General features: G+C 44.6%; 1 protein-coding gene across 2 annotated transcripts in view; it reads left to right on the top strand.

Annotated features, from left to right (window-relative positions):
* The first annotated feature begins 72 nt into the window (after window positions 1-72).
* The window catches only part of KCNG3 (potassium voltage-gated channel modifier subfamily G member 3), a 37,701-nt gene continuing 12,687 nt past the window's right edge, over window positions 73-25,086 (top strand). Inside the window, exon 1 of one of the 2 annotated variants that reach the window (XM_053311411.1) lies at window positions 73-1,741. In XM_053311411.1, the coding sequence (XP_053167386.1) occupies window positions 1,026-1,741 (716 nt within the window). In that variant the 5' untranslated portion in view covers window positions 73-1,025. Of the gene's footprint in view, window positions 1,775-25,086 lie in introns of both variants that reach the window. The other variant, XM_053311403.1, reaches the window with a different exon arrangement.

Here is a 25,086-nt window from a genome sequence, read left to right as displayed (position 1 = left end):
GTGCAATCAGCAAAGCTGACATCCTGACACACTAGTCAGGATGTCAGCCAGTCAAAATTGGAAGGGTGAGCAGGATATTGCAGAGGAAATTTATCAGGGGTTGCGAAAGAAAGAAAGAAAGAAAGAAAGAAAGAAAGAAAGAAAGAAAGAAAGAAAGAAAAGATTAAATGTTGTATGGAAAGGTTGTCATCTCTGCAGCACAGTTATAATTATCAGAGAGGGTCGAAACCAGTTCCACAGACAGGCGCTTGAAAAGAAAAGAAACCCTCTCCCTGGGCAGGTGCTCTTCTCTTCCTCCCGGCGCATCGGGGAGTGAGAGCAGCAGTTCCGCTCTTTCTGCTTTGGGAGGGGAAGGAGGAGGCGTGTCCCTTCGCTGCCGCCTCTGCCCTCACGCCGAGGAGCCGCTGTGTCTCTCTGCCTCCGAGCTGCGGTGCCAGAGGCGCACTGCACAGGGAGCGCCGGCGCGACGCCTCGAGGGCTGCCGAGTCCGGGGGCTCTCCCTCCAAACTTCGCGGGACTTCCCCTCGCCTGCCCAACCATGCCCTCCGCGTCTGCCGCGCTCCTTCAGCTCGACGCTGGCTGCAAGACCAGCAGCAGCGCCTCTCGCCAGCCAGCCCCGGTGGCTTCGGTAGCCGCGGCGCGAGGCAGGCGCACGGACTCGCCCGCCGCTCCGCGCTGAAGGCTGCCGCGCGGGCTTTCCCCGGGCGCCAAGACTCAGGGGGAGGGGGTTTCGAGGGGGCGCACGGCGCGCGCGCTCGGCTCTCTGACGGGACGGTGGAGAGCCGTCGCCGCCCTGCTCTCAGGAGGGACTCAGTCGGGAGCCATAGTCATTGCCTCGTCCAGCGAGAAGGGGACGGAGAGGGCTGAAGAAGACGGCAAATAAGCGCGAGAGCCGCCAAAGGCGCCAGTTTGAGTCTGAGCAAGAGGCGGGCGGCGGCAAGGGTGGGCAACCGCACCCCGCCCTCCCCGCAGCCCGAGCCGCCGCTTCCCGCTCGCGCCCTTCTCCTCTTTCCTCCCCCCGAGCCATGAACTTTGGCCGGGGGGTCCCGTCGGTGGTGGTGTTGAACGTGGGGGGCACCAAGTACTCCTTCTCTCGGGAGGTGCTGAAGGACTTTCCCCTGCGCCGGGTGAGCCGCTTGCACGGCTGCCTGTCGGAGCAGGACGTGCTGGAGGTCTGCGACGACTACGACCGCGAGCGCAACGAGTACTTCTTCGACCGGCACTCGGAAGCCTTCGGCTTCATCATGCTCTACGTGCGCTACGGCCACCTGCGCTTCGTGCCCCACATGTGCGAGCTCTCCTTCTACAACGAGATGATCTACTGGGGCCTGGAGTGCTCCCACCTCGACTACTGCTGCCAGCGCCGCCTCGACGACCGCATGTCCGACACTTACACCTTCTACTCGGCGGAAGACCTCCAGGCGGCCGAGCCCGCGGGAGGCTGGAGCGGGAGCAGCAGCAGTAGCAGCAGCTGCCACCAGAGCCGAGCAACAGCAGGAGGAGGAGGAGGAGGAGGGACCGACCAGGGCAGCAGCCCCGCAGCGCCCCCGGCTGGAGCCGAGGAGAAGAAATGGCTGGAGAGGATGAGGAGGACTTTCGAGGAGCCCACCTCTTCCTTAGCCGCCCAGATCCTGGCCACGGTCTCCATCCTCTTTGTCATCGTCTCCATGGTGGTGCTGTGCGCCAGCACCATGCCCGAGTGGCGGGCGGCGGAGAACCGAAGCCTGGAGGAGCACAGCAGGTACACAGCAGACTCATTGAGGGAGCCTTCAGGGTAGGAGGAATCGCTTATTTTCCCCCCTCCTCAGTGTCCCGTCCAAATGTGTCCCGTCTCTTGTCCTCCACTGCGCCTCCTGAGCCGCTCATCGCTGGTTTTCTTGTGACTATTATGCCACACTTCTGAGACACCAGCCCGGACATACCCATCCAACTTCGCAAAACACATAGACCCAGATAGGAATGCCTGCCCAGCAAACGTAGGGTCTCCTTAAAAGCAAAGCTGAATATCAAATCCCTAGATACTGCTCCCCCCACTTTTAAAGGAGCTGTTATTAAAATTTTAGGTGCAAGCCTTGTGCAGAGAATTGGGTGGGGAGCCGGATGTCGACCATCTGAGGTGCTTGACTGTTCTCATCAAACTTTTTAGGCATCAAATTTTTAGGGTCCAGCCTTGTGTGTGGTTTGGGGTGTGGAACACAATTTATCATGCATAGATACCAGCCTTGCCTAAGGGAGCATTTTCTCCTTGGGGTACCGAATTGAAGTTTCATGTACAAACTGCAACGGTTGATGCTTGAGCCTAGGAAAATTACAATATTTTATAAGGGCTTTTCAGTAAGAAGCTACTCTTTGACATCATGGGAGGAGATGTTCTTTTTCCTCTGAAGTTTCTCAAGAAAACATTGGAGAAGCATCTGTTGTGGATGCTCTGATTCAGGGTGTTAGGATGCTTTATATTTATAAGTATTACTATGATAAATTAATGTAAAATTGCGCAACAGAACTTGTAACTTCTCCCCCCCTTAATTTTTTTATTATTATTTTTGTTTTGTTTGATGTATTACTGCCCACTTCAAAAATCCCACCAGATGATATTCCCCCATCAGCTCTGGTCTTCAGCAAGGTGTTTTTGTATATACCTTGGAATGTGAGGGAGCCAGTCAGGCGGCTGCTGGGCACACAAACCAAGACCCAGCTCTACATCCAGAGTCCCCCAAGAGACACCCCTGCCCACACACCCACAGGAGCTCCCACTCCAAGTGTAGTTGGGAAGGGATGTCCAGTGCTTTGTAACAAGAGGTTCCCAGATGTTGTTGTCTGTTGGCTATTGTGGTTAGGGATGATGGCAGTTGGGTCCAACAACAGCTGTAGACCCAAGTTTGGAAACTCTTGTTCTGTCAGCCTTTTCGTAATTGTATTCAGGAAAACCTGGTGGTTCCTTCAAAGCCTGTTAAAGATTTGTCAACAAGAAGATCATCAATAGTAGACAAACTTCCCTGGAGAATAGCTTGCCCACACTTCTGATCTCTCCCTGTAGGGTTGCGGTGGGTATATTCTAGGCAGCACATTGAGCTCATGATAAACTATGGAAGTTTTTCACCCCGGCTTTTAGTTCATTTTAGTTCACTTCTAGAATGGAAGGTGTGTTTTCACATATTGGCCAAATTTACCCCAAAGTCCCTGCGAGTTATCAGGGAGCACTTCACACACAATTTGGCTTTTCCTTGCGTGTTAGAGTGTAGCCTAATTTATATCCAGGGTTGAAAAATAGGGACAACTTTGAACTCCCAGTAAAGCCTCGCAGAATACCCGTGGTAAAGCCTGCTCCCTGGGAAAGCTCATGGTGAGACCCAGCACCTTACCATTGCCTAGTGAGTGTATTCCCTAAACACACCCCAGAATTCTTTGCAAATCCTCCAGGGATCTGTTGCAGATTTGCAGGGGTTCTTCAGCTGAGTTGCTGTGGGAGAGCTTCCATAAAGGTAGAAAGTTCTAAAGTTTCAGCTACAGCTTCCCCGCCCCAGTCCTGTTATTCACTTCCTCCGCATCCTGGCCTGCTTTCACAAGCAGGTCTCAAGGGAGGGAGGCAGACATCAGGAAGGAATGAGCCAGAGAAGCAATGGCAACGACAAAGCAATGGCTGTTTCATCTCCCACTGCACAATGGGAGCTTAAAGGTGCAGCGCCAATTTCCACGTTGCAACCAGTCAACACTACTGCATCATTGGGCAATGTCTCCCTGCCACAAGCCACCCCCCAGTCAAACCTCTTGGCCTTAAACAGAATGGCCCATTGCTTCTCTAACAAATTCCTGTCCATCTTTTTCACAAAAAGCTTCAAGGAAGGGGTTTGCTCCTAAGAGGCTCCTGGCCCACAACAAAATGCATTAGACAAACTTTTCTCCTCTTTTAGACATAGACAGCTGAGTGTATATGCTGGAATAAGTAGCATCAAATAGGTAATATGATCTATTTTGTTAGGACAGTTTCTGTCAGTGTAACAATAAACAGTCTAGGGAGCAATGAAGAATTCTGTGAAATGGTGGCAGTTTGCTTCCACTCCTACCAGCGGAAGTTGGACCAATGTCATCTTAATTATTTGCGCATTTCAAATGATAGAGGAAAGGAAGCCAGATTTGCTAGTTTCAAATGATGGTCTATTATTCTCATAAACTGATGCTCTGCACAACATAATGGACACCCTTTGTTTCCGAAACTGCAGCCCTAAAATATCTCCATGGAAATTTCAGTCTCTCAGCACTTCGCCATGATTTTGTACTGTATTCCAGTCTTGTGTTCATGGCTTTGCACTAGCAAAAAGGAGAGGGAAAGCTTTGGTCTCTTTGCTATACAAATAAGGACCTGCTGCCTCTGAAGGAGCAAGAACTCCACTGCTAACTTTCCTTTCTCCCCCACCCCTAGCGGGAGGTTGGAGACCTATGAAACATCTTTATTAGAGAACTGTCTTCATTTTGTGAGACGGTGCAAAGAGTGACTAAGTAATCCTCCCACATCTACAGATGCATTCCATTTAATAGCTATGAAGTTAGGTATTGTAGAGGAAACTTTCTGGGGTTATTTCTTTGTCTGAATAAAGCTTTGGCAGAAAGTCTCACCTGTGAAAAAGGATACTTGCTTTTTTATATGGCCCCGGAAGAAACTCCATGAAGTCATATTTCACAATCTTACTCCCAATCTTTCACATGTGGAGCTAGCGTGGTGTAGTGGTTAGAGTGCTAGACTAGGACCAGGGAGACCCGAGTTCAAATCCCCATTCAGCCATGAAACTAGCTGGGTGACTCTGGGCCAGTCACTTCTCTCTCAGCCTAACCTACTTCACAGGGTTGTTGTGAGGAGGAACTTAAGTATGTATTGCACCTCTCTGGGCTTCTTGGAGGAAGAGCGGGATATAAAATGTAAACAATAATGATAATAATAATAATAATATGCATCACTCTTCATTTGGAGCCAGCAATTTTTACTCCTAGAAATAGTCCTCATTAAATGAGTAATCCTGTTTAAAACAGTAGGGTTGTTGTGATGATTCTGCAAAAAAAGAGCTTGCCTCCAAAACAAAGTATATTTCAAATTAAGGAGCATTTAACATATTTATTTATTTCATTTTTATGCCACTCCATATATGAGTTTCTAGGCAATGTATAAATGGTTAAAACAACAATAAATAAAATTAAAACAGTTAAAACAAACAGTTATGTACAGCCAAACATCTTAATAAGGAAGTATGTTTTTAAGACAGGGCTTGACAAATTCCAGCCAGGGAACCATGGCACCCAGAGATTTAACTGTGGTGTCTAGACTAGAATATCCAGAGGTTATTTGTCCCAGGCAGCCCTGTTTTGATTCGCACTGGGGAAATGACTTGCCTAATGAGCAAGATGTTGTTGGTTTGAATCCCCACTGGGATGTTTAGGTGTTTCCCAGACTATGGGAAACACCTATACTGGGCAGCAGCAATATAGGAAGGTGCTGAAAGGCATCATCTCATACTGTGAGGGAGATGGCAATGGTAAACTCCTCATGTATTCTACCAAGAAAACCACATGGCTCTGTGGTTGCCAGGAGTCGACACTGACTCAATGGCACAACTTTATCTTAATTGTGGAGGGAATAAAGAGAAACTCACCCCCACCTCCCCGCCCAATGTCCATCACTAATTTTGTTAATTTTGTTAAGAGTCCATTATCTGGCTCCTAAATTTTTGGACTGATGCCTAGATCCAAAGAAAAATTGTCAAGGTTTGTTTTAAGGAGGTCTTAAAAACTGACAAAAATTCAGGAAGATATCCCCTGGGCCCTTGGAAATTGCCCTTCTGTTTCCCTTGGTTCCATTTTCTGAAAAGGTGAAGATGGAGGTTCTCTTACATTTGGAAAAGTAAGCAGAGAGGACTTGTGTATCCATCGCCCCTGAATCAGCATCTGCACCAAACTGGTTATAATTAGAGCAGTCACCAACCGGTCATGCTCTGCTCCAACTTCCAGCATTGCCTTGTAGATTCTCAGAGTCTTGGTATCAGTGACACATGGGTATTCTGGATATTCCCACGAGTGTCTAAAATCCTTAATAAGATCCCAGTCATACACACGCATATCTGTTTACATTGTAACCAGCATATTTTCTGATTCAGGCTATATATTTGGTAGAAAAAAACATGATATCCTTCAGAACATATCCCAATAGGGGGGGGAAACAAGTGGAGAATGTTAAAGATATCTAAACCAATGACACTTAATCTTAAGCAAGACATTATTTAAAATATGGTTGGTGGCATTTTATAAATGAAATACAAGCAAAGTGTCATAATGAAATATGGTAATGCATAGGAGTAAGAGGAACTGATAATATAAGTTGGATTGGGAGAGATCAAATGATACTTTGGCTCTTGTCCAAAGGCAGGACCCTCCACATACTAGTTTCCATTGCTGAGTGGTTTACAGTATTGTAACACCATTGACTTCAGTCTGTTTTAAGCTGCGCTTATGAAACAACCCCAGGCCTTCAGTGGTTCTTAGAGCTGGGATGCTCTAGTGGTTTCAGTTTGATTAAAGCTCCTACCTTCTCCTACCCCTAAAACACAACACCAGGATTTCCCAACTTGAGTCAAATTTAACACTTAGCAGGGCTTGACAAATCCCAGGTGCTAGGGAGCCATGGTGCCTAAAAACTTAACCAAGGTGCCTAGATTAGGATATTCAGAGACCGAGTTATTTAATTTGTCCCAGACAGCTCTGTTTCTGATCTTAGTATGTTACTTGTAAAGAGAATAAAGAGGAGCCCTGTTACCCTCCCCCACCACAATGTCCATCACTAAGTCTGGTAATTTTGTCAAGTGTCATTGCCTGGCTCCTATATTTTGCGGCTGGCTCTTAGATCCAAAGAAAATTGGACAAGGCCTGACTTAGAGCTAATTCACATATTACATAGAAGTGGATTACACATTAGATATTTAATGTAGAGCCACTTTTGTGCCATTAAGATATGAAGAATAGTATGTGTACACCTTAGAAATAAGCTGCAGAAATCAAGTTGTGACTCTGATTTCCTGATACTTTTTCCTGTCCACAGTGCATGGGCAGTGGGGGAAAAGACCTAAAGAATCTTCACAGGTAGCTGGCTTGAAGTGAGGAGTTTCACAGTACTCTGTAACATTTAATCCTGTTTCTGTTGCAACATGTAAAATGACTTGGAGGAGAGGTCTATCAACGGCTACTAGGCTACTAGTCAGAGGGCTATAGGCCACCTCCAGCCTCAAAGGCAGGATGCCTTTGAGTACCAGTTGCAGGGGACTAACAGCAGGAGAGAGGGCATGCCCTCAACTCCTGCCTGTAGGCTTCCAGCAGCATTATCACTATTCCAGTGGAATAGGGAGCCAGCGTAGTGTAGTGGTTAGAGTGCTTGACTAGGACCGGGGAGACCTGAGTTCAAATCCCCATTCAGCCATGATACTAGCTGGGTGACTCTGGGCCAGTCACTTCGCTCTCAGCCTAACCTACTTCACAGGGTTGTTGTGAAAGAGAAACTCAAGTATGTAGTACACCGCTTTGGGCTCCTTGGAGGAAGAGCGGGATATACATGTAATAATAATAATAATAATAATAATAATAATAATTTGGTGGGTCACTGTGTGAAACAGGATGCTGAACTAGATGGGCCATGGGCCTGATCCAGCAGGCCTGTTCTTATGACTGTTCCTTGAATAAGGCTTTTTTTTTAAAAAAAGCAAAGTCTTTAATCTCTTCATGAAATAATTTGCTGAAAAAGAAGAAAAATAGTCCAATATTATTCTGTTTTTTCTGTCCAATTGAGAAAATTTTCACTGATTTTGAACTGCCAAGCTCAGAAGAAACAGGAAAAATTCTGGACACGCTTTAGTAATCACTGTGTTCTGCTCAAGCATTATTTCACCTTATTAAAAACCACCTGTTTTGTTTTGTTTTTTATTAGGTGAGTGTCACGGCCAGATGTTCAAAATAATAAATAGTTTTACTTCTGTAAATTTCACTATTTTCATACAAATTTGCAAAATTATTTCAGAAAGCACAAACAATCTATAAGGTACTAACAGTCTGTCTACAACCCATTTAAGCGGATTGCTAATGTGACGCATTCTAACACAGGGTATTCCTGCATTATCAGTTTCTTCCAATCCATTACTTAAAAGCATAGTCATCCGGAATTAGCACTAACCTCAGGGCAATTCAATGTGATCACTCCCCCCAGGCCCCCCCACCATGCTATATGGTGCTGATTCAGCTTTAATTGTGCTTGTTATGGATGATTAGAGATCCCATCTGCATCAGCTGCCTGTATGAATCTCCCTTGCTGGTTCAGGGGAGAAATGTGCAAACGTTGTCTGTTGCACAACTTCTCTCAAGCTAGTGGTGGTGCTGTTAGGGCATCAGAATTTGTGGGTACTAAGAATTGTGATAGTGTGTATGTGGGAAAATACAGTTTCCCCACCAGCTGTGCATCTTTTGCTCTTGCAAATACTCTATGGAATCTTTTTCTGCCCTATTGGCTAGTGTCTGTGGCACAATTATTAATCAGCTCAAAGCCTGCATCATTTTCGAACCCTCGAAACATTTTAGTATTATTATTATTACAAATATTTATATATTGCTTTTCAACAAAAGTTCTCAAACTTTTTACATATGAAAAGAATAATAAAGAGAAGATGGTTTCCTATCCCCAAAAGGCTCACAGTCTAAAAAAAAAAAGCACAGGATACATATCAACAACAGCTACTGGAAGAAAGCTGTCCTAGGGCTGAATAGGGCCAGTTGCTCCCCTCCTGCTTAATATAAAGAAAACCACCACTTTGAAAGATGTCTCTTTGCTCAGTTAGAAGGGGGCTTCACATTTTCCTGTTTTAGAGGCTGAATATCTCCCATTTATCGAGAGTTTAAAAAATTAGTGAACTTGCACAGCTATTCCTCCTTCTGCTGCAATGGCCTGCCATTTTGTGAATGTTTTGCTTTTTTAAAAAAGCTGTTCACGCTCTCCTCTACAGCACCGTAGCGTAGGGCTGCTCTAAATTTTCAAAAAGGTGTTAGCAACTAGATGGGTGTCTCCTTGCACCAAGCGATTTCCTTCCCCAATCCATTGTGGACTGAATGGGGGATGGGGCCATAGCTCAGTGTTAGAGTAACTGCTTTTCATGAGAAGGTTCCAGGTTCAATCCCTGACATCTCCAGGTAGCGCTGGGAAAGATTCCTTCCTGAAACCTTGTAGAGCCTCTGCCAGTCAGTGTAGACAGTACTGAGCTAGATGGACCAATGATCTGACTCGGTACAAGGCAGCTTCCTATGTTCCCATGAATATTGCTCTGTGGTAGGGATAGAGATTTGACCCACAGGCTCAGTCTGGCACCCAGGGTCAACTTATTTGGCCCCCAGAGCATTCCTAGATCCCAAGGGACTCCCAATCGTCTTATTAACCAGATTTTTATTTCAAGCAAATGAGATAAAAGGTACAAGTAGGTACCTTCCCGATGTGAACTGCAGACATTCTGTCAAAATCTTTACTTTATTATTTCCCTTGGGCACTTTCTTAGAGACATAAAAGGCTCTTAAACCCTATGGGAATTGCAACAGAGGCTCTGTCAGATCCCTCACCCTAGCCATTCTCTATAGGAGCTGGTCTAGAAATGACAGTCATAATGGGAATTAACATTCTTTGATAGCCATTATCATTGATGGGACTGGAGTTGGGGAAACTCACTACACAGTGGCTCATATGGTTATTTATTTATTTATTTATTTGATTTATATACTGCCCTTCCAAAAATGGCTCAGGGTGGTTTACAACAAATAAAAACAATTAAAATCAATTAATTGTTAAAATCAAAACTAAACCAATTAAACAAAATCATTTAAACATTAAAAACTCCAACATTAAAATCATTTAAAACCAGCATTAAAATTTAAACAATGAATCTAATTAAAAGCCTGGGTGAATAAATGTATCTTCAGCACCTTTTTAAAAGTTGCCAGAGATGGGGAGGCTCTTATTTCAACAGGGAGCACATTCCAAAGTCCGGGGGCAGCAATGGAGAAGGCCCGTTCCCGAGTAGCCTCCAAGTGAGTTGGAGTGATATGGTCTCTCCCATATGATCCAGAGACCAACCTGGCTGCCGCGTTCTGGACCAACTTAGTTTCCAGACTACATAAAAGGCAGCCCCACATAGAGCACATTGCAGCAATCCAGCCTAGAGGTTACCAGCGTATGTACCACTGTTTTGAGGTTGTTCATCTCAAGAAACGGACGCAGCTAGTGTATCAGCTGAAGCTGATAAAAAGCACCTCTGCCTCAACCTGGGACACCAGGGAGAGGTTCGGATCCAGAAGTACACCCAGACTGCATACCTGTTCCTTCTGGGAGAGCGTAACCCCATCCAGAACCGGCAGATCAAAATCGTCTCTTGAGTTCCGATCCTGAACAATAAGTACCTCCATCTTATCTGGATTCAACCTCAGTTTGTTATCCCTCATCCAGCCCATTACGGCCTCCAGGCAGGCATTTAGGGAGGTTATGCCTTCTCCCGATGAAGTTGACATGGAGAAGTAGATTTGGGTGTCATCAGAATACTGACAACACTCTGTGCCAAATCTCCTAATGATCTCTCCCAGTGGTTTCATGAAGATGTTGAACAACGTTGGAGAAAATATGGAGCCCTGAGGGACACCATAGGAAAATTCAGATTTGGAAGAACAACAGTCTTCAAGGGACACCATCTGGAATCTGCCCATGAGGTAGGAGTGGAACCACTGCAAAGCAGTGCCTCCCACCCCCAATCCCCTCAAATGTTCCAGATGGATACTACGGTTGATAGTATCGAAAGCTGCTAAGAGATCCAAAAAGACCAACAGAGTCACACTCCCTCTGTCAATTCCCAGTTGGAGATCATCCATCAGGCTGACCAAGGCAGTTTCCATCCCATAGCCCACCCAAAAGCTGGTTTGAAATGGGTCTAGATAATCAGTTTCTTCCAAGACTGACTGGAGCTGGGAGGCCACCACCTTCTCAATCACCTTGCCCAGCCATGGGAGGTGGTAATCAGGCCTGTAGTTGCTTAACTCTGAGGGATCCAAGGTAGGCTAAGTGGTCTCATTATTGCCTCCTTCAGTCAAGGAGGCATCCTGCCTTCCTTCAGAGAAGCATTTATAATATCTTCCAGACCCTCTTCAACAGCCTCCCTGCCGGATAGTATAAGCCATGTTGGGCAGGGCCGGATTAAGCTAGTGTGGGGCCTGTAGCATATGTTATGAAGGGGCCCCAAATTTAAAAAATGCACATAAATATTGAAACATAAATTATTTTCTTGCATAGTAAAGTAATTCAATTTTTTCCATTTGCCTAGTGCCCCCCACCAACCGCCCCATGCCTCCACTCAGCTGAGCCAGCCAGTCAACAAACTTTGCAAAACACCCCCCCCCCACACACACACACACACTTTTGTGACTCCTGACCATGGGTTTTCCTTTGGAGTTATTTTCACAAAGAGAAAAGGGGTGGGGAACAAAACTCTGAATGTTTAAATTAAAAGGTTCTCAGGAATTCTGTACTTTGAGAAATCTGAACCTATTAGCAATTTTGGCACACAACAGTGGATGTTTGATTCCAATGTGTGCAGAACATATTGGATCCCAGCAGCCATCACATTAAAAGGGCCATTTGAGAATATTAAGAATATATGTTTAACCTCTTGTGCAAGCCTGACAGGAAAGCAGATGTATATTTAAAATAGTTGATGCATTGCAAATGAATGTGATTATGATGAGGTACATTAGCACTTCCATGAAAACAGAAGTATCCCAAAGATAATCTTTTGGCAGGAGGCACAGCCTCTTTCAATCTAAATTACACTAACATGCTTAATATTAAAAGGAGGAAATGCACAAATCATTCAGTGCAACCCTAAGCATGTTTACTCAGAAGTAAGTCCCACTGAACTCAGTGAGCCTTACTCTCTAGTAAGTGTGTTTAGGTTTGCAGCCTCCATTTATCTTTGGACAATTTCAACTGGCATCCCAATGTAAAGCTAATGAAGTTGGCAACGCAGCAGTAGTTATTTCAGTTCTAGAGGAGAGGAAAGGAGCTCACCTTAAATTTGGCAGTTCCTTGAAAAGCAATGATCACAAATTCCCTCCCAACAGCACTAGATACTAAAGGAGGATTTGTGACCTTACCCAACAAGACCATAATATAATCTCCCTCCAAGCTCCCCTCAATTGATCCACTAAACTTTGAGACTCCTCTTGCCGTGCATCTGAGTTACTTCCGGCTTTCTTTTTCCTCTTAAAGGTACACATTCTCATTGTTTATCTTTACCCTCTCCCAGTCAGTCGGAAAACGCTGGCAACATTCAACTAGCATCTTCTTTAGCTTCCTTTCTTCCGCCCAGCATTAATAGTTGGTTGTTTTTTAATCTAAACTGCTTTTATTTCTTTTACTCTCTCTGTGTATGTTTTTAAAAACTTTTACAGTTTAAACAAATAAGGACCAACTCCCTGGCAATTAAGTTATCTTTGAGACCACTTTGCAAGGTATCTGTTCCTATTGTTGTTCTTACTACTCCCTCCTGTGCTGCTTAACATAATAGATAACCCAATCAACACCATGGTGCCAGGAAGACCTTGCTTAAATGCCCTCGAGCGAGGCGAGAGAATGGGCAGCAGCAGGCAATGAGGAGAGTCAGCAGAGAGCACCAAATAGAGAGCAAAAGAAGGGGCAGACGTTCAAGCCAGGCATGCGGGGCCCTAGAAAAAGCGGGGCCCGTAGCAAATGCTACATTTGCTACTATGTTAATCCGGCAATGGTGTTGGGCAAGGATCAAGTGGACAGGTAGTAGGCCGCACCATTCCGAGCAACTTGTCCACATCCTCAGGAGTCACAATGAGTAAGTTCTGGTAGATCAGGGGTGGGGAAACTTGAGGCTTCTGGCAGTCACTTCTATTTTATTATTTTAATTAATTAAGCTATCCAGAGCCTTGGGAGCTACTAGCACAAAATAGGTGAAGGCATTCACAAAATGGCAGCTTGTACAACATTTACATAGGGCGGGGGGGGGTGACCCATGCCAACTCTCAGCTAGCCAATCAGATTTGCAGTATTGGCTGGAAGGGAAAGGAGGGAGGAGCAGGTCCTAATGCCTGGAGACCTACTTCAGATAATGCCCAGCCCCATAACAGATGCTACATGTAGGAATGGAGAATTTGAGGGGTTGCTGACTCCTATGGCAAATATAATGTAATAATAGACCAGCACAGGCAAAGGTCTCTTTAGCCCCTTCCATGCCAGCATAATTAACAGAGGCACTGTCAGATTTCTCCCTATATGCATATTGGCTGCTGACGAGTGTACAGGCCAACTTCTGCAAAAGTACATTCTGCTGCTGTACATTCTGGGGAGGGAGGAGTTACAGAGCCTTTTCCTGTGTCTATGGGAACATCAGTGTTGCTGATTCTGGAGGCCTTGATCGGTTCAAAATACGCCCCTGGCACCAAAAATTAGGTGCTGGCCAGGGTACTGTTGCTTTTGCTTAAGAATTTGCAGTTGAGAATGTCTTGACTGATCAGGTGGATAAGCCCCAAGTGCAGTTTTATAAAATAACAAGTTAATTTTGGCCCGTTGAATAACGGGCGCTAGTAATGGCGCTCCTGGCCCCCCGCCACCATTCCCCCTCCCTCCGCCGTATGCCCCCCCCACCATTAAGGGCCAAATCGGCCCAGGCACTTGCCCCCGCCAGGCCGGGGAGACGGAGGCCGGGACCGGGGGCGGAGCGGAGGCCATGTAACTTAAAAAAAAAAATTGCTCCCGCAGCCGACGCCGCCGACCGCCCATCCTCCCTCCCAGCTGCCGAGTCCCCCTTACCCTGGCCGACTGCTGTCGGCCGAAGACTGCCCTCAATTTAAGAGGCAGAGAGGAGCTCGCAAGCAGAGCTCCTCTCTGTGCAAAGCCTCTTGCCGAACTGCTGCTTTGGGCGCAAGGGACGCAAGCGCCCAAAGCGGCAGTTCGGCAAGAGGCTTTGCACAGAGAGGAGCTCTGCTTGCGAGCTCCTCTCTGCCTCTTAAATTGAGGGCAGTCTTGGGCCGACAGCAGTCGGCCAGGGTAAGGGGGACTCGGCAGCTGGGAGGGAGGGTGGGCGGTCGGCAGCGTCGGGCGCGGGAGCAATTGTTTTTTTTAAGTTACATGGCCTCCGCTCCGCCCCCGGCCTCCATCTATTTTGGCTGAGGCGGCGGCTCTGCCGCCGCCTCGCTCACTTTCCCCCGCCGCCGCCTCTCCGGCTTCCTTGGGGCGGCCGCTTCTGGCTGCCCAAGATGGCTGCCGGTGCCGGCAAGCGTGTCTCCCTTGCCCTGTTCTGGGCCTGCGCTTTGCGCAGGCGCAGAACAGAGCAGGGAGGCACGGACACACGCTTGGTGTCCGTCCACGGACGGACACCAAGCGTTTTATTAGAGAGGATATAAATCTTTGCAAGTTTAGATCTTCATTTATTCTTGTTTCATTTTGGAGGGTACTCACTTTCTTACCTGGATGTGCCCGTTCTATTTGCTAGTTTAAGACACAGTCCCACAGCGGCCATAGAGGTGCCATTGTTGAGTGGTGGAGCTCAAGGTTTGCATGTTACCGGTCCTGTCCTGTCCCCAAATTCAAGAATTTCAGCAGGGCCTGTGCGTCCCAGGAAGTTGGGACCCACAGATGTTTCTAGAACACAGAACTCTAAGAATCTCAGAGTTGGGAGGTATCTGGCAGGGGCGTAGCTAGGGGAGAGGGGGCCCATGTTCATCCCTCTCTTTGGCGCCCCCCCCCCGAGTGAGGGAGATAATGAAGGAAATAGGGAGGGATGGATCTGGAGGGCCCTCAGGAGCCGGGGGCCCGTGTTCTTTGAACCCTTCGCTCAATTATAGCTATACCCCTGCTGGAAGGTCTTCTAATCCATTCCCCCACTCAGTGCAGGAATCACTGTAGTTAGTGGTCAGTAGATCATACTTAATTGGACTAACAGACTTACAGTCTGATTCAGTAATTTTTCTTTGTTTTATACATTTTTAAAATATATATGGCTTTCAAGTCTAGCTTGAGAAACAGCTTTGAAAAACGGTTTTGGAAAACACTATCTTTATTTTGGGAATCTGAAAGTTTGGGGGGTATAAAATGTGATTGGTCTGGGGTTTTTTTTAAACCAGAGAATCTGTATGAAATCATTATTTTGCTTATAAATCATGAGACAGGAAGATTCATAAAACAGTACAACGCTATTTTTGGAAGGGAATGAAATGGATATTAAAATGATAACTGAAAAGAGAACTGAAAAGAGTACAAGAGCAGATCATCATGGTTCAGTGTATTGATGATGGGGTTTTAATATATAAATGGTAGGTTTCAAAATATTATATGAGCTTATTTGGAGGTTGGAAGGATATTATTCAGTTACTTCTTAATACAGATTCATTAAATAGGACTACTCAGGAGTGAATAGTTCAGATTCATTCTTTTTGTATTCAGATTTCCGGATATAACAGATTACCAGGAAGATGAGTGAAAAAAATCCCAACTTTTATGAGATTACAAGATTATGTTAATACATTTATTTTTAGAGTTGTCCTCCAGAACAGATTGCAAAGTGCAGAGCAGAATGGTTGTCTTTAGGAGTGCGGTCCTAGACCCTGATTGTAAACATATCCACTGGGAAAAGAGTTCCACGGAGCACAGTGGAAATTACTCCCAAATAATTTGAGAATCAGTGTGTTAGGTTTCTTTATGGTCTCTAAAAATAGCAGTTATATTTCCATTAGTGGTTGTCTTCTTTCTCGCTCAGCCGTAAAAATATTATCAGAATTGAGAAAGAGCACATAATGTTTGTGACTGTATTTTTGCAGGAAATATAGAGATAGCATGATAACTGGTAATGCTTACAGGAATTAATCTGTTTAAATGCTACTAGACAAAACCTCATTGTAGTTTCAAATTGCCTCAAGTCATAAACAAAAGATCAAAACCTTTGGTCCTCAAATTTGTCTTTAGAATCCCAGCCTTTGATACATTCATGCTTCCAGTTTTGCCACTCCTCCTTGGAGCAACTAGTAGTAGCTTCTAGCCAGGACCTAAATGAAAAACTACCCAAGCTGTGTAGGTAGCCAGCAAACACCACTGCTTGCTGTACGAGTGACTCCAGAGAAAGAGTGTGCGCTGACATTGGGCACTGTTGTATTCATCTTAGGTTGCGTATGCAGCCCCGTCTTTATTCTGTTTTATGTGCTGGTAATCCTATTGGAAGGAAGACACTCAGAAGCAAATGTGAATTCTGACCTGATGTGATATTGGGGGTAGAGTGTTAGACTTGCACTGGGGAGACCTGGGTTCGAATCACTACTCAGCCATGACACTCATTGGATGATCCTGGGCCAATCACTATCTCTTAGCCTAACCTACCTCACAGAGTTGTGAGGATAGAGCTGGGAGGAAGAGCCATGTATGCCTCCTTGAACTGTGAGGAGGTATACATGGCTCTTCCTCCCACTTCCCCTTCCAGAGGTGGGGTGGAAAATTTTCTGGGAAAGTTTTCTGTGCCTTATTTTTCTGTTGAAAATTCTCCATTTCTACTTGAAGAAATTAAGTAGAAATCATTTCTACTTGAAGAATTTTCTGTAGAAAATTTTCCATTTAAAAATTCCTACTTGGCTGCTTGAAAAACTTTTGAGATATAGTAATGGGAAATTTATTTATTTATCTATCATATTTTTATACTGACTGATATGTACATCTCTAGGTGATGTACACATTTTAATATTAAAAACCACAGATTAAAATATATAAAACACAATAAAAACAATATAAAACAAATTATTATTTTTTAAAAAATATTTTAAATATTTTAATTTTAAAATTATTAAAATTATTTTTAAAACCCCTGCTAACTGGGCAAAGAGGCACCTTTTAACGTGGTGATTCTCTTTATTTAGCAGGGGGAAAGAAACTGGCCCTATCCACCACCAGCACAGTACCTCCAGTGACTGTTGCTAGTGTCTATCTTATGTTTCTTTTTAGATTGTGAGCCCTTTGCGGACAGAGAGCCATCTTAAATTGAAATAATAATAATAATAATAATAATAATAATAATAATTTGTACCCCCCAGTGATGTAGATAGGCTATACCTCCCTTGCAGCTCAGGTGGAAGAGGAATGCTGCAAGTCCAACAAACAGTAGAGGAGGAGAAAAGAGGCCTTGAAGAATATATCAAGGACAGTGAAGAAGATGCACTTCAGATGGTCAATAATGAGAAACTATTCAACACCAATGAAACAAAGCAGGCCTACAAGAAAGAACAAGTCAAGAACCGAGCAGAAGAATGGAAAAATAAGCCCCTGCATGGTCAATATTTGCACAATATACTGTAAGTGGAAAATCAGACATCACCAAGACCTGGCAATGGCTTAAGAATGGCAACTTGAAGAAAGAAACAGAGGGTTTAATACTGGCTGCACAAGAGCAGGCACTAAGAACAAATGCAATACGAGCAAAAGTAGAAAAATCAACAACAAACAGCAAGTGCTGCCTTTGTAAAGAAGCAGATGAAACTGTGGACCACCTAATCAGCTGTTGTAAAAAGATTGCACAGTTTGTTATCCCTCATCCAGCCCATTATTGTCTCCAGGCAGGTATTTAGGGAAGATATACCATTTCCTTATGAGCCCAGAGGGAAGATATACCATTTCCTGAAGGCCAGAGGGAGGGAGAGTCAGCTCTGCAAACTTCCCAGCTCAAGCAAGCAAAGGGAACTTCTGCTGCTAAAAGAACAGATCCCAGCAAGCCCTCTCCTCACTGCCGCCTGCTAGCCCTGGTCCCCTTTTAAAGCCCCCCTGCAAAAGCCCCCAGACCCCACCTTCACATGGGCTTCTGGAGCCTGGCAGCTGGAGCATTAATATGGTCAATATACACCATATTAAATTGATATGGTTGAGGTGGGTTTCTTTTTACAGCATAAATACATCAAATAACATGCCAAATCAGAGCACCAAATCAGATATGGCATCAGGAAAACTTGCATAGTAATCTCTTTTTACAATGATTAATGCATATTTTATGCAAATGAGGGGGAAATTTGCATGGGAAACGTTTTCCAGAAAACTCACATCTCTATTGGCCGCCTTGAAGGAAGGGGATAGAAATGTAACAGATTATTACTCAGTCCTGACTAGCAATTGGGGATGCTTCCCAGCTGAGAAACTAGCAGGGTGTACTTTTCCTCTCTGTGTCCCTGTGGTAGACAGAGAGCCTTAAAGCATGCAAAGAGCTGGGCAAAGTGGCCACCTTCTGCTACTTCTGCAGTCCCGGTCTGGGTTGGACCCCGCATGGCTGCTATTTTTCCCGGGGGGGGGGAAGAGCTCCCATTGGCACCAAAGGGTTGTAGCTCAGTGCTAGAGCATTTGCTTTGCACGAAGAAGGTCCCAGGTTCAATCCATGGCATCTCCAAGGGAAAGAACTCCATCTGAAATGCTGGATAGTTGCTGTTAACAGTCCTGAGCTAAGTGGATCAACAATCTGAGTCAATAGTAAACAGCTGCCTAGGTAAACCTGGTGGCTATTCACACCCGTGTGCAAAACTGGGCTGAGGGAGTCAAGCCCGGTTTTGCATGCCTGTATTAACCACTGGGATTGCACACAATCCCAGCAGCACCACGGCAGCAAACCCGCTTGTGGAGCCTCCCTTCTAAACAGGGCTAGGAGATCAAGTGACCTGAACCCAGTTTATCTGCTCATGTGTCAGCCGCGGCTGCTTGGCTGACAGGAGGGGAGGAGGGATCTCCATAATCCCCATATTATTTATACAATAAAAGGAGAAAGAAGAAAACCCACCTCTGTCATATTAATTTCCCCTCACAGTATCTCAAAAGTTTTTCAAGTAGCCAAATAGAAATTTTAGAAATGGAAATTGTCTTTCTTGGAGGCCGGTGGGAGAGCCTTAAAGACCCACCTTTTTAAGCCTGGCTTTTAATGATACCTAATTTTAATTTCAGTGAGTTTTAATCTGCTTTGAATATTTTTTTAAAAATTCCAATTATTTTATTATTTGTTTTTTATTTTAATGTAAACCGCTCTGAGCCACTTAAATAAATAAGTAAGTAAGATTTCTACCCCACTCCTCTGGCCCCATGCCACAGTCCTGATCTATGGGAGCCTGATTTGGCTGCCCTTTGCTGAATATATGAGCCCCATTCACATGCTCAAATGTCTAGTTTGACCATTAGAGAAGCCTGACACAGAGAAATGTAGGAAGTAAACTTTCTCCCAGTAATTTGTTCATGCCATGTAAGTCTTACTTACGAAATACCTATAAGGTTGCTGTTAAAGGTATATAAGGAGGACCAGTACATCGGGACATAGGAAGCTGACATAGGTTCATCCAGCTCAGTATTGTTTGCAGTGACTAACAGCAGCTCTTCAAGGTTTCCTGCAGTTCATTGGTACCTGCCATATACCGAGTCAGACCATTGGTCCATATAGCTCAGTATTGTCTATACCAGGGTTTCTTAACCTTGGGACCCCAGATGTTGTTGGACTACAACTACCATAATCCCCAAGCAAAAGCCATTGCAGCTTAGGTTTCTGGGAATTCTGAGGTTAAGAAACCCTGGTCTACACAGACTGACAGCGACTTCTCCAAGGTTGCAGACAAGAATCTCTCTCTGCCCTATCTGGAGATGCCAGGGAGGGAACTTGGAACCTTCTGCATGCGAACACGTAGATGCTTTTCACAGAGTGGCCGCATCACCTAAGGGGAATATCTTACAGTGCTCACACATGCAGTCTCCCATTCATATGCAAACCAGAGTGGATCCTGCTTCGCAAAGGAGACAGGTCATGCTTGCTACCACAAGACCAGCTCTCTTCCCATAGACCAGCTCTTCCCTGGGACCTTCTGCATGCAAAGCAGATGCTCTGCCCCTGAGCTATGACCCTATCCTCATGTGAAGTTTAAATTTCTAGATCTGATAATCTAGGAATTTTACAGAAATATGTTACCTAAAGTTATAGATAGGCTGGATCCCATTATGCTAGTTACCTTAGGAGATAAATACACCACAGATTTAAAAACTGTTTAATAGCCATTCTCTCTTTTCAGGATTCACTGAGGGAAGTAATGAGTAAGGTTACCAACTTTTTAATCAGCTACTGTCGGTCTGCTTTTTATCAGCAGTTTCATATGCACAAATGAGCATCTGAAGGTGTTCATGGCATAGAAATAAACATTACTAACTGCTAATTGCTGCAGATTAAGCTGCTGTTAAAGGCAGATTTGTAGCAGGCGGCTGAAAGATTGTAAACCTTAGTTTCAGAATAACATTTAAACGGCATTAAGTGTTGGTATTGATTCCTCCTCCCTCCCGATAAAATTTTTCAGTTCAGCTAGTTGGCTGTTTGAAAAGGTTTTGAGATACAGCACGGGAAGTTAATGTGGTTGTTGTTTTTTTAAGCCTAAATCAATAAGTGAAATAACATACCAGATCAGATTACAGTCTATTTAAGGCATTCAAAAAATTTACATAGTAAATTCTGCATGGTAAAATATGCAAAAGAGGGGAAAAACTGCCTCCAAATCAGAATTTTCTGAGAAATCCACATCTCTGCATAGAGCAACTGATAAACATTTATATTGTGAACACGACCTTAGGAAACCAGAGTGGTTCTGTATACAGCTACACAGCAGAAGTTATTAATCAATATGCATTATTTTCACATACATATCTTAAAGGTTCCCTATTGTTCTTCTTGCCCCAAAGCAAAGTTGTGCTCAAGATATTTAAATTAAACCTTTCCTTCCTTAGCTTTTGAAAATTTAGACTCCCCTCTTGGCTTGCGTCTTGCTCCCACATAGCAGATGGCTGACGAGGGCTCCTTAGAGTTTCTGAACTGTGCATGCCACTATAAATTAATCCTGGGCATGCCTTGCTGAAATACATGCTATGGAAAAATCTATCTTGGGATAGCTTTTTCAAGAGCTTCACCATAACAGGTCATTTGGAGCCATTTCACACTGTAGAGCCATTTAAAACAAAAACACAAAAAACAAAAAGAGACAACTCTGTAATGTCAATAAAACTATCTTGCATGCTTCTTGGAGACTTTTCCTGGGATGTGCATTGGTAATGCGTTAGCATCAAGAGCAGACTGTCCCGCCAACTTTTAACTCCATATTCTGAAATTGTGATTTCTAAACGTGTGTAGCAAAATTTCCAGGTGCTGAGCCATTGCGGTTCTTAAGTTGAATTAAAGCCCGAACCTCTGCTTTTGCAAACATTGCCCATTATCGTTTACAGAGAACATTTATCTCCATTATAAAATTGATCTTTGTAAAAGTTTCGCTCAGAACACCAGTAAACATGCCAGGAAGAGGCAGAACTTCAGAACACCCAAACATAAATTAAAAAGATTTAAAAAAAAATAAATCTAGGCTAGGAGCCAGTTTGGCAAGTTCTAACCTGTAGCACTCTTTTTTTGGCTTAAATTTTAAGCTGCTTGAAATAGAGCTCTGTGGGTGGATAATGAGAACTATAGGCGTAACTTTAAACATATGGATATGATTATTCTGCTAGGCTATTCATTTTTCGCGATAACCCTTTATACATATGAATTGGGAATGTGATGAACATTTATTTGTGCTATGTGCAGCCTAGAAAAAATTAGTCCCTGCTTATGCTTCATTCAAATCAATGTCTTTGAAGTGCTCAGTTATGCGATTAGGTCCCATTCCACAACTTTGGGATAACATGCGGAGAGCACAATCCAGCCAGTGTTGAAGCACTTTCAAGACCAGTTGGTTTCAGTAGGAGAGTTAAGCACATGCTTGAATATCTCTCCTTGAAACCAGTGGAACTAAAAAAAAAAGGCTTACGTTCACAATTCTGTGCACACTTATCTGAGAGTAAGTCTTAATGAACTCAGTAGAGAGGAGAGCTAGTCTTGTGGTAGCAAGTATGACTTGTCCCCTTAACTAAGCAGGGTCTTCCCTGGTTGTATTTGAATTGGAGACTTGATGTTTGAGCACTGTAAGATATTCCCCTAAGGGGATGGAACCACTCTGGGAAGAGCAGAAGGTTTCATGTTCCCTCTCTGACTTCTCCAAGATAGGGCTGAGAGAGATGCGTGCCTGCAACGTTGGAGAAGCTGCTGCCAGTCTGTGTAGACAATACTGAGCTAGATAGACCAATCTGAGGTCTGACTCAGTATATGACCGCTTCCTATGTTCCAGTGCAATTTACTTCTAAGTAGACATGCATAGGCTTGGACTTCACTCTTGGCTGAATTGTGCCCAAAAGGCAATTCCAAGTGTAACAGAATCAGTTACTACTTTTTCTATGACTGTAACCATAAGCAGTTTCTCAGGTTGATATTCAGGTTGATACCCACTGACAAGACAATGGGGCTATTCTCACAATCAACAAAAATCGAGCTAGCAGAGGCTAGCCCGATTTTTGTTGACTGTAAGAACCACCGGGCTCGCAGCTGAGCCTGGTGGTTCTTGAGCGGGTAACCCGCTCGAGAACCCCTGCTAAAAAGCAGGTTTGCGGAGCGAGTGCTCCAGCAAACCTGCTTTTTAAGATCGTGAGTAGCCGTGGCGTGCCTTCGCGCCATGCCTACTCATGAGTAGACCCCCGGCCAGGAGGCGAAAAGCCGCCTCCGGGCTCCGGGGGTCTCCCCAGTATGCCCTGCGTGCTCGCGCAGGGCATACTGGGGCTTGCGGGGGCCACACGGCCTCCACCCCCCGCTGGCTCCATCATGGAGCTGGCCATTGTGTGGGCGGCCGATCCGGCCGCCCAGGGCTCCCTGCCCGCTCATGAGCAGGGAGAACAGGCTTAGCCCGCTCTTCCCGCTCACTGCCCGAAACTGGGTCTCACTGATCGTGAGATCCGGTCCAACATCTCCTACTATAAGGCCATATTTTTACAAAATCCTTAAATATTATAGATTGTGTATGAAACGTGTAAAATACATTGTTAATGGAATCAGCATATTTGAACATTATTTCTGATTCCATTACCAATGTATTTTGCATGTTTTTAATAGAAGATGTGATCTTGCCTGTATCAACTTGAAAAATTGTTTATGGCAAAAGTAATAGAAAAAGTGATAAACATTCCTGATTCCGTTACCCTTGGAATTGCCCCATATTGTCCTCTGAACTGTGCCTATTGTTTCATCTGATTTCAGTAGAAATCAGCAAACTTAAATATACTTAGGATCATAAAATTTATATAAAACTTATTGCTCTTTAAAAAATATTATTTTGAATATTTATATACTGACTTTCAAATAAAAAGTTTACAAAATGGTTTACATAATTAATATGCGTCTCAAAGGGCTCACGATCTTAAAAAAAAAAATCCAAAACATAGAAGTCCCAGTCCTGCAAAGCCTCTCCACAAGCAGTCCTGGGGGGAGGCAGATGGCAATCAAGGGGGGCAGAAGAGAAGAGGCAGCCGGGCAGGCACCCCAGGCTCTCACCCTGGGGTAGATGGTATTCTCTTCTCCTTCTCTCCAGCAGACTTAGAACAGATCATACCCAAAACAGCTGTCAAACTCCCCTTCATTGAGTTTTGAAAAACACAGATTCACTGGCATGATCACCCCAAACATAACAGAGAAAACTGTTGGACAAAACAGAAGCCCTGGGTTTCCCCCTCCCAAAAGCCTCTGAAGCTAGAGGATTTTTAAAAAATAAACATACTTTGGGCTAAGCCAGAATTCACACCCTCTATTCGGGGGTGGCGGGGATAAAGTCCTGTCTGTCCTGGTCCCTGACAGCCCACAGGGACCTCGGGGTAAATCCAGCTAATATGTGGACTGGCACACTCCAATCAGGAATGGATTCGAAATAAAAGCCCTGTGTGAAAAGCCTCCAGGGACCGTTGGTCTCCCTCTACTAAATATAAGAGAGCAATCCCTTTAAAAGGCGCCTCTTTGCTCCATTAGCAGGGGTAAGTGTTTTGGGGTGTTCGAAGTGCTTCACAAGTATAGTCTTGTAATTCTTACAACTTCCTTGTGAGGCAGTTATCATTCTCCCCATATTACAGACATGGATGTAAGCCTGTGAAGCTTGGTCAAGAGTAGACTATTTAGTACCAGGGTGGCCAACCTGAGGCTCTCAGATGTTATTGGACTACATCTCCCATCACCCCCAGTTGCAGTTCATTCCAGGGAGGGATGATAGACACTGTAGTCCAGTTACAGCTGAAGATTCTCAGGTTGGTCACTCTGACTTAATGAGTTCATGGCGAACACAACGTTCAGACCAGAGACTTCCTAAAGTGTAGTATGCTTCCTGAACTCTACATTACATTAGGGATCCACAGTTAAAGGCTCTATATCAGGCGCCAGTTTAAAGACTGGCCACCTAGTGAGGAAGAGTGGCATTTACTTAGCAGTGAGCCTTGAAGAGAGGACAAAAGTTGGTTCTTTAATCTGTCTCCCTCTCAAAAGTGGAGAGCCAGCCTTTTGGTAGCGAGTATGAATTGCCTTCTTCGCTCAGCAAGATTCACCTTGATTACATTGGGATGGGTGACTACAAATGAGTACAGTCTGCTGTAAGGTATTTGCTTTAGGGAATAGGGACATAAGCTCAGTGTTAGAGCATCTGCTTTTATGCAGAAGGTCCTAGGCTCAATTTCTGGCAACTCCAGGTAGATCCATGAAAGACTCCTGCTTGAAGTCTTGGAGAGCTGTTGCCAGTCAGTGTAGACAGTACTGAACTAGATAGACCAATGCTCTGACTTAGTATAAGGCAGCTTCCTATGATCTCACTAGGGCTTTTTTTTAAAAAAGCACCTCTACCTGAGACTTTAGAGTAGGGATTCCGAACTTTGGGTTCTTAGATGTTGTTGGACAACAGCTTCCATCATCCCCAGCCACAAAAGCAGAGCTGGGCTAAGGCTTCTGGGAGCAACCTTTTTTGTTGGGGGGAGGCAGGAACCTTGGGAGCTATCAGCATGAAATGGTGGCTTGTGGAGGTATGGAGCCATCACAACATGCTGGTTTGGGGAAGTGGAGCAAGTCATAAAATGGCAGCTTGTAC

This window comes from Hemicordylus capensis, chromosome 1, assembly GCF_027244095.1.
Source record: "Hemicordylus capensis ecotype Gifberg chromosome 1, rHemCap1.1.pri, whole genome shotgun sequence".
Classification (NCBI taxonomy): domain Eukaryota; kingdom Metazoa; phylum Chordata; class Lepidosauria; order Squamata; family Cordylidae; genus Hemicordylus; species Hemicordylus capensis.
The sequence above is the reverse complement of the archived record's forward strand: the minus strand, read 5'-3'. Positions and strand labels throughout refer to the sequence as shown.